This window comes from Penicillium citrinum (assembly GCF_028827155.1).
Source record: "Penicillium citrinum strain IBT 23319 chromosome Unknown utg000008l:1.0-2707905.0:1.0-2709502.0, whole genome shotgun sequence".
NCBI lineage: Eukaryota > Fungi > Ascomycota > Eurotiomycetes > Eurotiales > Aspergillaceae > Penicillium > Penicillium citrinum.
This window is the reverse complement of record NW_026622693.1, coordinates 657332-671808: the sequence shown is the minus strand read 5'-3', so window position 1 is coordinate 671808 and position 14477 is coordinate 657332. Positions and strand designations below refer to the sequence as shown.

Sequence of the window (14477 nt, the reverse complement as noted above, 5' to 3'; positions counted from 1 at the left end):
ATGTTACAGAAGTAAATCAGAGAGAAGGAGAAAGATTCGTATCAAGACTTGACTCGTGCCAGCACGCGAATATTATCCACGAACCCCTTCACCAGTTCTTCATACTGGTTTTTCGGGTCTCCAGCCGCAGCAAGCTGGCCCTGTCGTTTGAGTTCAGCGCCAGAAATTTCGATTTCGAGCTCGTGGTCGAATTCATTTTTCATTGCGGACTAGTTGTAGGTCAGAAGGTCGGTTCAACATTGTGACACAAGCGTGAAGGAGGGTAGTAGGAAGCTAAGTGAAAGGGAATAGGGGGAGGGGAAGAACATACATCAGCTCTGGCCACTTGAGTCAAGTCAACTTGGTAGGCGAGATGACGATAACTCATGCGATCTTTGTTGCGCTCGCCACGGCCACCTTTGCTAGCATCGACCACTGGCAAATTCCGAATATCGCCTCCGTACTCCATTTCCAAATTTACACTGACTCGCCAGTCGAAGGGTGTGCGAGGACTATACACATCCATATCGGCAACGCGGCACTTGATAATCTTTGCAAGAACTTCGCCGGTATTTTGATCGGTTGTCACACGGACTTTGGGTTTATGTCGAGGGTTCAAGTTGGAACGAATGACTGGAGGTAGTTCTTCAGGTGAGACCTCATAGAATGTATCACGCTCCTTCTTATGCGCATACGAGAGCTGGACTCGAGGTGGAGTCATTGAGGCCTTGACAGTTTCATTGAGGAAATTATTGTAGGCACGATGTTGTTCCTAGAGGATAATGGTCAGCTCGAATACATCCAAATGGTCCGAAATAGGGATTCCAACACTTACCACAGTCATGTTACTCTCGAATGAAGTCCGGAATGCAGCAGACTCTCTGTTAATAATAGCTTCCGTTTTTATTGGCAAATGAAGCCTATCTCGACGATCTTGGTCGATGATGCGGCCCAATTTCGCTTCCACTTCAATAATCGCACCAGCGCCTACAGCTGCTGCACCAGCTGGTCCCGTACCAACATCATTTCTCGCGACTACATGTCGGAACAGGAAATCACAAAGTTCGTGTGTAATCTCTTCGTGGGGGATAAAACCTGTGATCGAAGGCTCCCAAATACCAAGGGCACCTTCCTGGGCGGGACTTTGGGCAACAGGCTGTGCTGGGGGAGGCGGAGGACCATTTGAGATCGACGGGGCTGCTCCTGGTGTCCTAGCCTGGCGGGAAGAGCTAGCAGAGGGTGGCGGAGGACCCGCTGTGGAAGAGCTTCGACGAGCCGCCCATGCTTCCTGGAGCGATGCTCTGGCGTGTTTCGGGACTACGGGCTGAGGATTCGGGATCACTGGGCATTTGCCCTTTGTGCGAGCAGATCTTTGTGCAAAAATAGGAGGCTCATTGTACCGACGTCTCTTTGCTTTAGGTGGCTGACTGCTCACGCGAGCAGTAGGAGTATGGTCGACCTCCATCTTCAAAGGATGTGAACCTCCCTTTTGTCCTGACGGGGAAGAATTGAGCTGTGAATGGGTTGTCGCGATTGGCGACACGCGTGCATCTGAGCCTGGTGCAGATCCGAATGGTGTTGTAGGACTCTCGTTCCACTTCCTATCTTCTGAAGAGCGTGGCAGAATCCCGCCCGCGGCGTCCGACGCCGCTGCAGCGCTATTTTGTCTCGAGGCAGTTTGAGGGGGAGTATGCTCGGAGGGTTCTTGCTTCACGGTTGAATGAGATGGAGGGAGGGACTCGGATGGCCGAGGACCGGGTGAAAATTGACGCTGCGCTGAAGGGGAATGCGTTTGGGACAGGTCACGGATATGAGTATCCTGAACCGGTCGTGGGCTAGAGAGAGGATTATGAGAGGAGTCGTGACCGGAAGATGGTGGGCGCGCCGAAGAAGGTGATTGACGCGAAGCTAGATTTGGTGGAGGCCCGAGAGGAGTGCCTGGGACTGATCGATGGGCAGAAGGGGAAAATTGATGCGGTGGAGGAGGTTGGGAAGCGGAGGAGGGGCTTTCTTTGTTAGGAAAAGTCTCGGCCGGGGCACGCGGATTCACCATGACTGAATGAAGAGATTGAGAACGTTGTTGAGCAAAATAGGATTGTTGCTCAGGAGCCTGTGGACCAGCGCTCATCGGCTGCTGGGGAGTGTACGGCGAGGCCAGGGGACCCGCGGCGTGTTGAGGGTGAGAATTGTACGCCGACGCGCCATACGGATCACGCGCGCCTGGTCCATATGGAGTCGAGACAAGCGAAGGACTCTGACTTCGCTGGGATGGGATCGTAGTATTTAGTGGCGGAGGCCCAGTATTAAAATGCTGGTAGGGAGAACTTGAATGGACAGGACCACTGTAGGATGCGGCTCGATCTGGAGAGGCGTGCGATGGATGATGTTGTGAAGGTTGCGGGGGACGATTGGGGTACTCTATAAAAGCATTCGAAGCGCGCTGCTGATGAGCAGAAGAAGATTCAGTTGGCGGGCTTGACGATTGACTCGCAGGTGGACGGTTTGAGGCACCACCATCGGTGTTCATAATCGTGCGCAAATCCATCGCGCCAGCTTTTTTTTTCTCACTCGCGGGGGACCACCACGGCCACCAGCGCGAGGCAAAGGTTATCGTAGAGTACTCGCGACCGACAATCGCGACATGCAGACGCAGAAGGCGGCGCGGTGGTGGAAGGGGGAGGAGGATAATTCGATACGTGGACAAAGGAGAAGTTCTCGGATTCGCAAGGAGCTTTCGGGAGGATCTTCCCGCATTGGGGAAGCTCTAGAGATGTCAGCAAATGCTGAATACAAATGACATTACAAGGAAATTTGATCAAGTAATTAAAGGATGGAAGATCAACGGACATTTTAGTGATTATCTCGCATTTTCATTCATCGTCTATAGTACTGCATATCTCCAACGGTCGGTGATTCACTCGATCTGCGACACATAGCTATATATCACGTGATGATGACTCAGCGGTCAGTCACTGCAGTAGACATCATCCAAGTTATTCTATCAATTGATATATAAATAAACTATTACAGAAATTGGTGTTGGGAGTTCCTGGATGTTAGGGGTATCTATTAGTCTATGTGGATTCGAGTGTCTTCTAGTATTGTGTTCGAGGTGATTCATTTTGACTACTTCAATCCAACGTTGGAGGCTGAATAGTATACTTCGACTTTCAGCTCGTAGTTAACTATTACAATGCACATATAGTTAAAACTTCTAATACAAACTAACTACTAGGTAGTTATATACTCACGGATATTGTAGCACGAGTATGTCATATAGCTGTTCATGATAATTTAAATAGGGGCGTAAGAGTTTAAGTCTTCATACACTTACCGTACGGTCGTGTAACATAAGTTTGGAACGACAATCAGGCCCCTCATTTCTACTAGGCCAGTGGTTGAATAAGATCTAGAGTTGCGGAAAATGGAGTTTGCGGGGGGATAGCAAAGTTGAGGGAAGCTGATATGCCTGATCATTGGCAGAAGTACTATACTCCGACGTCTTGGTGACGGCTTCAGTATATCAGTGCTAAAAAGGGGATATGGGGACACCGTGGAGTGGTAGAAATAAACCGGAAAGACCTTACAGACACTCATTTTATATTCCCAAATCTCAATACGGAGTAGTTTTTGGCCAGTTCTTTATGCCCGCCCCACGGAGGGGTGGAGTGGAATGATCCCGCGATGCCAAGACCGGAGATTGATCATAGCGTGAAGGGAGAGACACCTCTGCTAGAACAGTTCTTGGAGAGGGTGTCGAATATTCACAGCTATTCTATTCCAACATCCATGTTCCCTCTTCATCATTACCTGATCTTATAAAGCTTCGTCGCCTTCGCCTACAGGACGAATGTGCACGTCTCCTAGATAGTTCCACCGATAACTACATGAGTAGTCTTTGCAAAATTCCCAATTTACCAGGTGCAAGGAGTTTGCTCCCTACGCCATCTGCTAGCTTGCCAACTCTTGAGAAGCCAATACGAAAGCTTGAAAATTGACAAGAGAAGTGTAAATCTTGGGGAACGGCAGTATTTCCGATGTATGGTTCATTCATTCATTCACTCGTACCGAAATCAAAAATAGATGATTCGGACATTCGATACTTACTGCCCAACCAATGTAAACACATAAATAAACAGATATTCGGATAGGACGCGGATCAGATGAAAGGGTAGCAAGTAAACGGGGATCCGTATATCAGTATGATGCATCCGCAGGCGCAACAAGAAATTTAATGGAGATCAGACCAGGAAAAAAAAAGACAAAAACATAACCATCTAATGCAGTCGGATATGACGAATTGCAGAGCCTTCAATGACAATAAGGCATCAAGACAACAAAAAGATAGCCTCCAGGCCGGACTTTTTTTTTATTTTCACCGGCCTTTCTGAAGCTGCTACTTCCCCCAATTTTACAGCGAGACTCCCCAGATACCGCGCCCACCGCAAACTCCAAGCCATTCTCGCGGATTGCCGGAGGGATTTGTCCCGCTCTGTGGTGACCAGCTTATGTTAGAGACTTCATAATCACATTGCCAAGCAGCAGCAGGTCCACGCTCGGAGGGAGTCGCCGGCGTCCCAGAGGTTTGAGGAGGTTGAGCGAGAGGTGCGGCATTCTGTTGGTTGATCAAGTCCCAGATTAAGACGAGACTATCGTCACCACCAGATGCCAGTATACCGCGTCGGCTGGGTGACCATTCAACGCAATTGAGGGCAGCAGAGTGGCCTTTCAGTTCGAGAAGAGCTTGGCCTGGCTGCCGGACATCCAGCACGCGGACAACGTTAGACTCGGATGAAAATGTCGCCAGAAGATGAGCATCATGAGGAGAAGCTTGAAGGTGAGTAAGAATGTGATCTCGAAACAAACAACAAATAATAGCCATATGACATACCTGCAATTCTGAGGAGAGGAGGAGGGGATAGCCCAGATGACGAAGGGCCAGACGGACTTGAGTTGCCAGGACTCATCACAGCTAGAAGGAATCAGCATATAGGACTTTGACAGCGCGGTATTCAGATACTCACGTCTTTCGGTCTTATCTGTAGGCTCGTATATGATGGTACTGTGCTCAAGACTTCGCAAATCAAACATACGCACACTACCATCGGCACCGCAGCTGACAAAGACATCGACGCTGTTTGCACAGAACCGAACATCATATACCTCTTTGTCGTGAGCAATCAGCTGGGTCTTGGCTGTTAGTGTCGGAATATCCCAGATAGTACAAGTTGTATCAATACTCGATGTGATGATCAAGCTGGGGGAGATTGTGTTCCAATCTAGTGAGGTTATAGGGGCTGTATGTTCAGGGGACTTTGAATTGGACAGAAGTGCCAGTGGCGAGAGCTTAGAAGGGGGTGCATCTCGTTGACTGGTAGGCCGCGTGATGGAGTTGGAGCTCTGCAAGGGTTGAGCACTGGGCAAGGACCATAAGCGTAGGTGGTCACCCGAAGTCGCCAGGAGATCGGTGGATTGCTTTTGTGAGGATGGAGGCTCCCATAGAATACGTGTGACAGGGTAAGAGTGAGTGGCCTCGGCGGTCTTAACATAGTCAAGCTTAATCTCCCCGGCTTGCGCATCTGGTGTGTCGGGATCTGGTTGTGTCCAATGTGTGTCGATGATTTGGATCTTGAAGACAAGTCAGCATTTAGCAAGGGAGAATCGTCAAAAAGGAAGTCGAACATAGTTATGGTTGTCTTCTAAATAACTCCCCAGAGCTAATTTGCCCCCAAAGGAGCTAGAGCTACCTGTCATAGGCCATTTACACCAATCGACCGCATATATAGGCCATGGTGCCACGTAGTTACTATTTGTCGGTACCTGGTTGTCCCCGTTGTAAGAGAGCGAGCCGGGACTCATGAGAGAATCTCCCAAAAGGGGCTCTCCTGGTGGTCGAATATCTGCTAGTCCCAACGGTGAATACTTGGAGCCCTGCGGGGTTTGAGGAGCGTATCCACCAGGCGAAGAAGGGTATTTTGACCCATCCATACCGCCGTGCTGCTTATAAACAGACTGATCGAAGCCAGCAGGACTGGATCGTGAGTGCCCATGAGAGTTGATCATGCTTGCTCGATGACTGGCTTGTTGTGACGACGATTGGTGCGGTAGGGTAGGAATGACCGACGGGGCAGTGTTGGCTGAGATTGCCGGAGGACGATGCTGATTTCCAGGAGTGAGAGAACCAGGAAGGATGCTGTTGGAGTTTCCTCCGCTTCCCCCGTACTGATGCTGCTGTTGATGTGGCTGCGAGGAATGGACATTAATCGAGGGCACTTGGGCGGCGGCGGCGCCTGCGTCAGGCGTAGTGGGGTACTCCTGCGACAGGGGCTGGCGCGATAAATTCGGATTTATCAATCCAGTCGATGGGATGTGTAACTCTTCAGGAGTACGTCCGAATATGGCAGATCGCCGATTCGATTCAAAGGGGGCTGGGTTCGACATGATTGCGGAGGTGCCTTTCAAGGCAAGCTGATGGGGCTCCGTTAGAGCTCCACACCCCCGATAGAAGACGAGGAGATGGGTGAGAAGCTCCGAATTGAGAAGTAACAGAGCCTTCAAGAAGAAAATACAAGGGAACAGGCGAGGATCATCCCAACTGGTTTTTTTGGATTGCTGCGAAACTGCGCGAAACTGTGAAACTGTGAACTGCGCGAAAGTCAAGACGAACGGCTGAGTCATCCACTTCCCTTTTCGATCTCCCCCACGTTTAACTGCTTCTTGTTTTCTCTTCTTCATTTCCTTTTCCTTCTTTTCTTTTCTCATCTTCATTTCACTTCTTTCTGCTATTATTCTTTCTTGTTGCAAGATTCCCCCATTCCGTAACATAGACATTGTGTATATTCCTGCAGCATGTATCCCGATTCCACCTCGGCGCTACTGCTGCTCCCCCCCACCTCCAGCCTTCTCAGTTGATCGTGTGAAAGGTGCATTCGAGCCAGCCATCTCAGATGCCTTGAAAAGACTCGCAGATGCGATCAAAGGATCTACCAAAATTGCTACCCTAGACATTGTCCTGGCCATTCCTGATCTGCAATCCACATCTTGCAGACCCATTGGGAAGGTCTTTGCTCAACTGCAACAATATCTAACTAGCATCTATACGCTTGTGGGTACTGTTGCGGCAGCTCGAGACGTCGAGCTTGACTCACCTGGTGGAATCGATGCACGTGTTCTATTGCTCGATCCTTCAACTACAACTGAATCGATTTCTTACCAAACCAATGTTGGTGACTTGGGCTTCGGTCCAATCTTCGGTTTACACTCATTGGCTACCTCGGCCCGACAATGGGATCATATTTGGTATCCCAATATCGAATCTGGCAAAACATTGGCCACTTCCTTTGTGCAAAACACCAAGGAGCATACCGGAATTCATACTGAATCTCGTTTGCAAGCAATATCGAGCAGTCAAAGCTGGATCGTCCCCGAACCACTTCTAGTTCCTGACCCCACGGCCACAGCCGCGGTTCCCCACTATTCGGTGATTGTGGGAGGAACTTTCGATCATCTTCATCTGGGTCACAAGCTTCTACTCACGGCCCTTGCCCTAAGTCTGGAACCACCAACCCCTGCAGATAAGAATGATCAAAGGCTCTTATCCGCCGGAATCACCGGCGACGCTCTTCTGGTAAACAAGAAATACGCAGAATATCTCGAGAGCTGGGAAGACCGTTTCCAAAACACTGCTGCTTTTCTCCGAGCTATTATGAAGCTTTCTGGGCGTACTACACCACGTCTTGATCGAACCACTGCCCCAGGTCCTAATGGGAATTTTGTAGTGATGACGGTGCAACCCAATCTCTCATTCAAATTCACGGAGATCTGGGATCCCTTTGGTCCAACCATCACTGAAGAAAACCTCACGGCGCTTGTAGTGTCCAAGGAGACAGCATCCGGAGGAGCGGCCGTCAATACAGAGCGGGCCAAAAAGGGCTGGAAGAGTCTGGATATTTTCGAGGTGGATGTACTTCAGGCGGGCGAGGCCACGGACCTCACTGGGAACAACTTTGACGGAAAGATCAGCAGCACAGACATCAGACGCAGAAGGATGAATCTGGCTAAGGTCTGAGATAGACCCCCGGAAGTTGAAATGGTTGCCCAGCAATACACGAGAGGAAGAGGGGGAAGAGAAGAAGGGGGGTAGCGGTGGTGGTGGATATACATACATCTTTGCTCTTCGCTGATTCTATAGGTACATAAGTCATCCAGTCAGCCGTGAGGATGACGACTCCAGTACCACTCGCAAGGTGGAAGGGGGATTATGTAGATATGATACATACTTGTACAGTACAGTACTGTAGTCGGGCCTCATGCTCCATTTCCATCCAATCCCGTCTGTCTCCACCACCAAACGCGAGGCTCGTCACTCTGCAGATGTGACAAAAAGGAAGCGGGGCCTGCGTCTTCCCCCTCCCTCCCAATCGCAACTTTCTTCTATCACCACTCAATCACTTTGCTTCGACCTCTCTCGATGCAGGTTCGCGCTCTTCCATGCTGGCTGGCCGCAGCCTCGAACAATCATGTGATTGCTCTGAGGATATTCTCGCCAATGAGGCCGACCAAATCACAATGCTTTGCTTTATTCACGATCTTGGCCTGCAGGCTAGGGCCGAGGTGATCATCCCGGTCGCGCGCTATCACTAGGGCTAGAAGCTGCATGGTGAGACAAGTCATTCTGGGGTTCGACAAGTCGACTGGCCTTCAAGAGCTTGTTCATTTTATAGCGCCCAGCTTCCCCTCCTGGACCCCTGTGTCGTGCGCCCGTCCGCAACCAACCCCTCTCCCTTTTGGTAAATTGCTCTCCGTTGCGCGCTGGTCTGTAAAAGACCCGGAGAGCTGCTCTTTCTCGCCATCGTTTTTTCTTCTTCCATGTTGCTGTCAAATCGTCTAAGCAGCCGGATTGACGGCTGCGCGCGCCGATCATGGCCCTGCCACGTCATATTCATGATCTCGCTGATGAGCTACTCAGCGAGGTACTCTTCTTTTTACTGGAGTCTCGACCTGAAATTGGACCTCGGGGCCTTGCCCTAACCAGCGGTGGCTATGCGAATGGAATCGTAAATCACAGTACCGATCAACAAACCATTCGCCATGGAGAAGCTTCGGATCTTGACCGCTTTCGACTCGTCTGCAAGCGATTTATGCGGATCGGTACACCTCGCAAATTTGCGCATTTCAATTTGCGGTTTTCGGAGGATGGCTTTCGGCGGCTGGATGAGCTGCTTGAGATGCAGCTAGCCTGCTACGTCAAGTCGATGACCTACCTTGTGCGGCCTTTTTATCAGGGCAATGGTAAATAAAAAGGCTTCTCCGGCTTCCATCTTTGAGAAATAAATGCGTAAGCTGACGCAATTTGAACAGGCTGGGCGCCGATACTTCGCAATCTTGGTACGGAACATCCAGCGCTCGCACAACTACATCGTGATCGCCTACGAGGACAATTGATTCTGGTCAGCAAAGGCATTGACTTGTCACAACTTCATAGAGCAATTGCCTCGTTCTATGCGCTCCAAGAAGTGAAACTTTTGCGTCTGCAAGATGAAGCAGATGAGCGCCTCCTCGATTTCATACGTGACCACTCTCTCATGAACGTCAATGGTAATCGTGAGAACGTTACTCGTTTTGACTGGGAATCTGCATGTTCTCGCGCCGTCACCAATCTTGGAATTTCCCTGCTAGACTCGAAATGTAGCTCCATTCGCTTCAAAGGCCCACAAATCAGCCCTGAAGCAACTCTCCAACTTCTGCAAGCCCCATCCTCCACGTTCGCTGCAATGGGTCCGCGTCTCACGAGCCTTGAAATTACATTTCATTCCCACGCAGATATATCATCAACAATGTCGGACTTGTCAGATGTTTTCCGCAAATTCTTCATTGAGGCCAAGAGTCTCGCTTCGATCCATATCGGATTCCCTTCGAAATTCCCCTTATCTGTGCCACTAGACTCAGTATTCCACGCAGCTCGATGGAAAGACCTTCGCTCCTTGAGTATCGCAAGTTGGCGCTTAAACGCAGAAGATCTGATTTCCTTACTCCGACGTCACCGTCATAAACTTCAAGACCTCCACCTTACATCAATATACTTACGACCAGGAGGTAAATGGACTTCTGTGCTGCAGGTACTCGATACCGAAATGGACCATCTAGATCGTCTTTATCTGAGAGAAATAGACTATGCAGCCTATTTTGATGCAGCATTCACATCTGCCGGTGTTGAGATCTACGATCCTATCCCGATTGCCCTTCCATCCCCATCCTCCTCCACCGTCTCCGTCGCAGCAGGCCCGTCTCCCCCATCTTCCCCTGATCTGTTTTCAAACATGCTAGTGCAAACACATTACAACCAAAACTCCTTTTACCATGGTCTATTCGAAAAGGTCAGAGGATTATCAGTGGACGAGCTGGGTGATGACGGGATCCATGTGAGACGAGACCAGGAACAACTTTGGGAGGCCTGGGTTCTAGCATCAAGATGGGAACGAAAGCGTGGGCGTGGAAATCGAGATCAAAATGGATATATGTATGGGCATCGGAATGGATATCGGAATTGAGACGGGTTGCATTAAATATTAAGCATCTTGTGCATGAATCGCATAGGCAACTTTTGAGTGTTACGTATATGAGTTTCTACAGCTGGTGGTAATATGCAATTGAAGCCTAGAACTTATCCTCAAGCCTCTCATATATTTACGGGACTACTGCTGGCAGCCTTGCCTCCCGCAATATCAGTGGTGCCGTAGCCCCACTAGAATCCAGAATAGGCTGGCGTAAGAGATTATTCACACCCTTATAGAGACCTTCAATAAAGACGAATTCATCCCATGACACTTCAATTTCATCTTAACTTCTTTACTAGCCTTCTTCTTGTCTTTCCCTATCCGGTCTTAACGATAGCAATCATCACGCGAAGGTGGTATCTCAAATCGATATACACAAAGCAGCAAACAAATCGACGCTCTCATGCTTCGGTGCAGGATATAAAACCAACAAATGTAAATCTCATATCAAACCGTCAAATCATCATTGATAACAACTCGACCAATCACCACCAGCACGTGCAAAACTAAGCGCTTTTATAAAGTCCCGTCGACGACAACGACCCATCGAGTCAACTTCACACCCGTGCAGTGGAACGACACGGTCATTGATAAGAACGCGGACAAAGGGCTCAGATTCATGATGGCAATCCATCATTTCGATATATGCGCGCGCAGCGAGCGGCACAGTCCAGGCTGCAGAGTATCCACCAGAACTAGCAGCAGACTGAACATGTGATTGAGAAAGCGGATCGGTACCATTATACAGACCCAATGCAAAGAAAATCGGGATCATCCCGTTGTCATGAGTAAAGTCTGCGTAAATTGACTTGTTCAGAGGGAACGAGGGCGCACCGGGTGCGTCCAGAGTACGGTTTGTTGATGTTGAGTCGTGAACTGGGGTATGTGTCATTCTGGCGATGAGCTCATTGACGAAGCCTACGCCCTGTGTGGGACCAAGAGGGTTTCCAGCGCCGTATCCGTAGTATTTGCTTAGTGATTGAAGGTAATTGTATTTGCTCCATTCGGAGTCCGTGAAGAGACTGCAAAATGGAGACAGAGTGCTGCCGTCCTGGTTGGAGGAGATTGTGTCGAAGGGGCACATGTCCATTAAGTAGATGACTTCTTTGTCGGTGAATGTCACACCGGGAAGCTGCTTTTCTAGACGCTCAGCAATAGATGGTGCAATGAGGGCTTTGTAATTGTCTTCGACTGTGTCACCTAGCTCGCTAGACTCGAAGGCTGGGCAGGTATTGTGATTGAGGGTGTTGTTAGATCCTGGCTCCTCAGAGATCACGACATTGATCTTAGGGCTTGTTTGATCTGAAACCGCATGATCATCGTTTTTCTTCATATGAGTCAACCCCTGCAGGAACTTCTTGCCCGATTCAATGACGCGGGATTGCCCCGATGCTCGGACAAAAGGTACGTGGTCTCGAGCTAGATCAGCATATCGTTCGTAGAACTTGATACCCGAATTAACCATTTGAAGTTCTCCAAAAGGAGTCAAGTCATCACTGCCCATGGTATAATTATAAGACTCAAGGAAGGCAGCTTTACCATGGAATGCACTGGCATTAGCCTGAATGCTTTCGACCAAGGCAGCATACTCTTCGCTCTTCGAAGCTGTTGGATACCGTGCTCCATGCCGAGAAAGAACCTGGACAAAGGTGATTCGGCATTGATCCGGGATAGCTGCAGAGGTGCTGTTCTCTTCAATGGAGAAAAATGGAGAATACTGGCCCCAGAGATGTGAGACATTGGAAAAGCATTGGTATCCGTCAACGACGCTATCGCAATGACGTGCGCGAGGGTAATGAGGTTTCTTTTCGACCCTGGAAGTGATGTTCGCCCCAATATCAGAAAGTGAATAAGCTACCACGGATTTAGACCCGGGACATTCATACCCAACAGTCAAGTATACCACTACAAGACCTCCGCCTGCTAGTAGAGCAAGGATCGAAGAGACCAGCCAGTTGGCGGAGAGGAAAGGTTTCTTGGATACACGAGCATCTGCCGAGCTGCCGAGGAGACATTGCTCCTCTGGTAAATGGTTATGGGCTTTCTTGTACCCCGCCATCTCAAATACTCATTCTCGCAGGGACATGGAGTGATGATGTAGTTAGTAGATGCGACGGTAAGGAACACGACGGCATCAACAAAGGATGTAGCGAGGTTTTATAGAAAGGAGAGAAAAGGAACACATCGGAAAGAAAAAAAAACCCCAAAAGAGAAGGCTAAAAAGATCCAAATTCCTCGAGGGAAGCTGCGGCGGGCGCGCCTTCCTCGTCGAGGGTTGACGACCCGTGAGGCCAGTCTGCGCTGTGATTGGCTGAAAAGAAGAGGAAGCGGATTTAGGGCACGTGGCATACCTCAGAAGGCAGGAGCGAACCCTGCGTGCCTGCCCAGTTCTAAACGATTCAAGATGTTTCATCTGAATAAAACAATTAATATTGCATTATACTGTAGAGCGGTGTTAGTATATACACTATGTAGATTGATATCTATCAAAAATATATTCATGGAATAATTCAGATGTGGTTGCTTATCACTCCCCAAAGTATCAGAACTAGACAACTCTCAGATTAGTTTACACTTTCGAGTCCAAACGACAGCCAGCGCAGCACCGAGTAACACTTCCAAGTACTATATACTCGTACAAACCCCTCAAAGGAAGATCCCAGTAGTGAGGTCTCCAGTAACCCGAATCAGTCACTCTTATGCAGCCAAGACTTCACCACAAAGCAATAGAAGTATACATATTATGACACTAGACATCATAAGAACGCCAGTGGGTATTTAAAGTATTATCCGCGATGACCGCTGGCTGACCCATATTTTTTATGCAAAGACTAGCATCGATAGCGTGTCTGAAATTGACGCGAGGTCGTTTAGTTTGATTGAAGGACCGTCACTGACTTTAGTCACGGCGATCGGCGACCGTTGGACGATCCTCGGGTAGCCGGGGAATTACTAAGCTCTAGTGTTGTCAAAGCATGCTATGCTAGTTACACGGTTAGCCACTAATCAGTGCAAATTATGTTGTAGTAAGACATGATGATTTGATTTGGTTACTTTTAGTATTTTCATCGGAGAGTAAGTCATCTAACTTGACAAGGACAAGGGGTGGAAGGGAACGTCATGGTTGTACCTTATATCCTATCTAAGGATTCCATGTGTATATTACTTCTACATATTACACCTGTAATAAAGATGGGCATCTTTAGAACATCCGGACAGTCATCATCAAGTTACAAAAACATCCACTCTAACTATCCATTGCATCCATGGCAGAAGGGAGCATTTGTCCAATATGACACAATTAGCACCTGATTATGAAGAAATTCATCTTGTCCGAAAGCGCACCATGTATACTGGCCAAGTCTACCTCCAGAAGCAAGCACGCAACACAAAAGCACAGCAAAAGGCGGATTTCTGATCATTCGACAGGGCATATATTGTGCCACAAGGGAGATGAGACGTGACTGAGAGAGGTGATAATCGGTGATTGAAACAGGTAGCGGTGAGAGTAGATAGAAGGAAGAGGGAAAAGGACTGGCAAATGAAAGTATCGTAAACTTATGTCCACCTGGTCGTTACTTCTTTCTCTAAGTGGTATCCTACGTGCTTCTCATATGAGGAACGTAAATTTATTCATTCTTGATTGAATACCAAGTTAGCTATTTCCTCAGATACTGCAGAACGGACCCTTCTAGGGTATATGCTTCTCCTCATAGCCTCTTCCTCAATATCAAAGTCGCTTCCGGTGGTACAGATGTTGTGTTGATAGGATTTATCACACTGAAACTTCCTTTCTTCATCTTGATGTTCAGCTTGAAGAAAGAAAGATAAATCATGAAATCTCATGAATCGCCAGTTATCGGCCAGGACAAGCCCATATTCCCATTTCAAGTGTAAGGAATCCTGGTGCCGCCTGAACAGCCGCTATACCTTTTTTCTCCT

The 14477-nt window shown here is 48.6% G+C and overlaps 5 protein-coding genes across 5 annotated transcripts; 2 read left to right on the top strand and 3 right to left on the bottom strand.

Annotated features, from left to right (window-relative positions):
* Positions 1-41: 41 nt before the first annotated feature.
* On the bottom strand, positions 42-2524 carry triA (uncharacterized protein; the record flags this gene model as incomplete). Its single annotated transcript, XM_056647597.1, has 3 exons — positions 42-209; positions 311-751; positions 815-2524. The coding sequence occupies 3 exons, from the start codon at positions 2522-2524 to the stop codon at positions 42-44; spliced, it is 2319 nt and encodes a 772-aa protein (XP_056497362.1).
* A 1866-nt stretch (positions 2525-4390) lies between these two features.
* On the bottom strand, positions 4391-6420 carry N7469_008678 (uncharacterized protein; the record flags this gene model as incomplete). The annotated part of the gene is made up of 4 exons (XM_056647596.1): positions 4391-4809; positions 4871-4951; positions 5004-5607; positions 5662-6420. The coding sequence occupies 4 exons, from the start codon at positions 6418-6420 to the stop codon at positions 4391-4393; spliced, it is 1863 nt and encodes a 620-aa protein (XP_056497361.1).
* A 75-nt stretch (positions 6421-6495) lies between these two features.
* N7469_008677 (putative pantetheine-phosphate adenylyltransferase) lies at positions 6496-8047 on the top strand (the record flags this gene model as incomplete). Its single annotated transcript, XM_056647595.1, has 2 exons — positions 6496-6499; positions 6879-8047. 2 exons carry the CDS (start codon positions 6496-6498, stop codon positions 8045-8047), a joined length of 1173 nt encoding a protein of 390 aa, XP_056497360.1.
* Positions 8048-8900: 853 nt separating this feature from the next.
* N7469_008676 (F-box domain protein) lies at positions 8901-10529 on the top strand (the record flags this gene model as incomplete). The annotated part of the gene is made up of 2 exons (XM_056647594.1): positions 8901-9270; positions 9340-10529. 2 exons carry the CDS (start codon positions 8901-8903, stop codon positions 10527-10529), a joined length of 1560 nt encoding a protein of 519 aa, XP_056497359.1.
* A 469-nt stretch (positions 10530-10998) lies between these two features.
* Positions 10999-12594, bottom strand: N7469_008675 (histidine phosphatase family protein; the record flags this gene model as incomplete). The annotated part of the gene is made up of 1 exon (XM_056647593.1): positions 10999-12594. The coding sequence occupies one exon, from the start codon at positions 12592-12594 to the stop codon at positions 10999-11001; it is 1596 nt and encodes a 531-aa protein (XP_056497358.1).
* Positions 12595-14477: the final 1883 nt, after the last annotated feature.